The 3,810-nt window shown below is 57.2% G+C and overlaps 1 protein-coding gene across 1 annotated transcript; it reads left to right on the plus strand.

Annotated features, from left to right (window-relative positions):
- Positions 1–2,670: 2,670 nt before the first annotated feature.
- On the plus strand, positions 2,671–3,810 carry LDBPK_364790 (hypothetical protein, conserved; the record flags this gene model as incomplete). Its single annotated transcript, XM_003865545.1, has 1 exon — positions 2,671–3,810. The coding sequence occupies one exon, from the start codon at positions 2,671–2,673 to the stop codon at positions 3,808–3,810; it is 1,140 nt and encodes a 379-aa protein (XP_003865593.1).

Genomic DNA, 3,810 nt, shown 5'->3' on the forward strand with positions numbered 1-3,810 from the left:
TGACGCCTCGCCTGTTGGCCGGCGCGACGGGCGCCACGGCTTCCGCCCTCGAGCGGGGGGACCCTTGGCGGCTGCGTGCTTTGGGTGAAGGCGTGCAGGCCACCCGCGTCTGCGTCTGGCGCGGATCGGGCAGCACGCCGCCGGCGGAGGGACCGAGAGGGGCAGGACGGGGAGAGCTGGTTAGACGCGTGGCCTGATTCGATGACAGGGGCTGGGCGGGCGCGTCCCAGAGGGCCTGGATGCCGCGGCGGTGCGGCAGCGGTGGTGGAGCTGTGGCTGGGTGTGCGTATATTCTGTTGCCCTGTACTTGGTCGAATATGGACACGCTGAAGGAAAAGGTAAACGCGCCTAGTCTGTGTTTGTGAACCTCCCTGCGATCAGGCTTTTACGTCTCTATGTATGATTTGTGTTACAAGTTTTGCGCTTCTTAGCTAGCGACTGCGGCTTTTCGTGTGTTGCCGAATCGGTCGTTGTTTTGCATGCTTTTTGCAGCGTTTTCGCGAAGGGGCAGGCAGTTGTTAGCTACACGGCAGGACCATTTTTTAATTGTTTCAGCGGTTCGCTTTTTCCCCGATTTCTCCAACTCTCGTTTTCTATTTGGCGTGTTAGCTCTCCTCCTCTTTCTGTCCTCCTTTGGCTGGTGTGTTGGTGGTTTTAGTTGCGTGTGGGAATGTCGTCAGTCGAGGACTGCTTTTTGCTTTTAGAGGGCTGACAGACATCCTTTATCCATGGGAGAGCAGATGCCGTACGTGAAGTAACTCACTTCTAGCGCGGACATTGCTGCACTTGACAGGAGAGGGTGGGAGTACTGCAAGCATGGAATGGCACTGGGTCTATCTAAGTGGCAAGCAGTGCTATCTTGTCCTCTGATGCACGTCCGTCAGCGCCAAGTGAGCGAAATATCTACACAAGGAGTAAAAAAAAATGATCAGCATCTCACTTGCCGGCGTGTTTGTATGCGGCCGTCTTTTCTTCTCTGTTCGTCGTCTCGTTCGAGTCTACAAGATGCCAATGCAGGAACCGCGCGTGAGTTCCACACATGACGTGTTCCGTGATGGGTGAGGGCGGGAGAGGGATACAGGTCCAGCGCGTAGACCTGGTGTCTGCGCCCTTCCCCGTTTTGTTTGCGTCGCCTTTCGCCTGCACGCCAGCTAGCATTTTCTCAAGATCCCTCATGCATCTTGCACCATTTCTCTCACCTCGTTTTTCTTCTTCCGTCTACGCATACTGTGCACCCCTTTCCATATTCTCGTTCGCTGCCGGTTACCCTCACTCTCCTGTTTGTGCCCGTCTTCACTGGTGCATTCTACGTACACCCGACGCCATGAATGGACCGCGGACAACCACACGCCCACCCGCCGACACACGCACTGGCAATGTGACGCCGGTTTCTAGTAGGTATACTCACTAGCACAACAACACAGGCCGATTCAAAGCGGTTCCGTTCTTATTGTCATCTGTTGAGAGTTAACCTCCCCCCGCCTTCTGTCGCTGTTTGGTTGTTCCGCTCACGAGTGAGTGTCCCCACGTCTGCACGCGTTGTCCCCTCTCTTGTTTCGTTCACCCTTCTCTTTGTTGTTTGATGTTTTTTTTTTATTTTGCTGCTCACGGCAAATTTTTCATTTTTGTTTTTGTGTTTTAGGAGCCCGCACTCGCTGTCTGTCTGTCGTTGTCGCTGCACTCGGCGTTTGTCTGTCCACTATCCCTTTCTTTCGCTTCTGCTCGTTGTTGTTCTCTTGTTCGTAAGTCAAGCGACCGCAAACATCTTCTGCCACCGTTAAGTAATAATACGTAGGCCGACACCGACACCGGTACTGGGGCAACGAGAAGGTGAAGAGGTCAGAGAAAGGGAGTCGGCGCGGGGTGGGCAAAAGGGCAAACACAGCATTCACGCTTTTTGTCGTTGTCGTTACTCGTCACGTCCATAGGAGCTGAAGGAAACCCACTCCGCTGCTACACCTTTGCCTGCTCACCAAAGGACACGCACACACACAGTCATCGAACCCTCCCTGTCGTACAATTCCCGCTATTTTGGCGTTTCGCTCTGGCTGCTCGATGCCGCAACCAGCCTCTAGTCACGCCTTAGAGCGTGAGCAGCTGGCGAGTGTGGTGCGCAAGCTGGTGATCGATGCCGACGAGTTTTTTGCCCAGCAGCAGAAAACGCTGCAGCTGTCCTATGCCGAACTAAACAGCCGTATCGAGCAGCTGCGAATGCGTGTGCTGCAGCAGCAACTGCAGCTGAGCCCGATGCACACGGCGAATGGCGGATACAGTAACATGAACCCGTCTCTCTTTTCAGCGCTGCACAACATCCCGAACGCGGATCTACTGGGCCTCTCCGGGTCTAACGTCGGCATGGTCGGCGGTGTCGCGACAACGCCAAATGCTGCCAATGCTATGAACGCCACACCGATGCGTCCGAAGACCGGTGGCGCGACTCGGTCGTTGATGGGCAGCCTGAACGGACCCAACGCGGTGCTGGGCATGAGTGAGGCATTATCAGAGAGCGCGCGCTCTAACGGTGCGCTTGGTGGTTATCTGAGCACGGCTCTGAACGGCAACAACGCAGCAACGGCAGGTCCGGGGTCACTGCGCTCCTACAAGGCGGATGCCGTAACGCCACCGAAGAAGCAGCTGGCCCTCTCGCAGCCAACGAACAAGAGCCCTAGCATGCCCTCGCCGCACTTGGCAGGTGGGCTGAACGCAATGTCCGTCATAGACGACGCCATCAGCGGAGAGTTTTTCTCAACGGCACCGAACAACAACAACCGCAGCCACCACGACTCGCTGATGGCGTCTCCACAGGCTACACAGAAGCTCTCGCTGGTCGAGCTTATTGAACGCTTCAACATGTCGTCTGCCCCCGTGAACACGACCTCTTCCTCTGCCTTCAACTTCGACTCGCTCTATGAGCAACTCACCGGCGGCGGTGGTGCAGAGGAGTTGTCGCAGAGTCCGATGGATTACACGGAGAAGGCACCGAACTTGATTCCGACCGGCCAGCCAGATAACGCTCAGGCGTCGCCATGCGACCGCCACCATGACAACGGCGGCGACCCGTCGCCGGACGCGAACGGCATCAGCGGTGGTGCCATGGCGAAGAATAGCATTCCTATCGATACGCTGCGCGCCTTGCACGACCAGCATTTGACGACCAGCGTGCGTGTCGCTTACGAGCGGGGGCGCCCGAAGGTCTTGAAGATTCTTGGTGGCGCGGCCGACACTCCTGGGAGGCTTGGCATTGACCCCCGCAGCAGCTGCGAGGTGCTCGTGGAGTTTAAACGGAATCGGGTTCTCCAGTACGAATCACATGAGTACGTTGCGCCGGGCAGCTACGTCATTGTCGGCGGCGACCGCGGTGAGGACCTGGGTCTCGTCGTTTACGTCTGGTGCGAGGTGGCGCAGGAAGGAAACGGCCACGGGCACGCAGGCGGTGGCGCCGGTGCGTTGGACAAGACTGCCTCTGCGTCTCGCAAGCGCCAGGTGGTCGGCGTTGGCCTGACAGACAGCAAACTGCCGCGCAGCATCGGAGTGGGCAACGGCACTGTCTTGCGACTGGCATCGGAGACAGACGTGCAGCAGTTACTCGGCACCCAGGCGGAACTGGAGCGCCGCGCCATTGACGTGTGTGCTCAGCTGGTGCTCGACCACTCTCTGCCAATGGTGATTGTCGACGCTGAGTACCAGTTTGACAAGAAGAAGCTGACGTTCTTCTACGAGGCTCAGCAGCGGATGGACTTCCGAGAACTGGTGCGCCACCTATACAAGACGTTTCGTGCGCGTATTTGGATGGAGCTGGTAGACGCGTAA

This window comes from Leishmania donovani, chromosome 36 (genome assembly GCF_000227135.1).
Source record: "Leishmania donovani BPK282A1 complete genome, chromosome 36".
Taxonomy (NCBI): domain Eukaryota; phylum Euglenozoa; class Kinetoplastea; order Trypanosomatida; family Trypanosomatidae; genus Leishmania; species Leishmania donovani.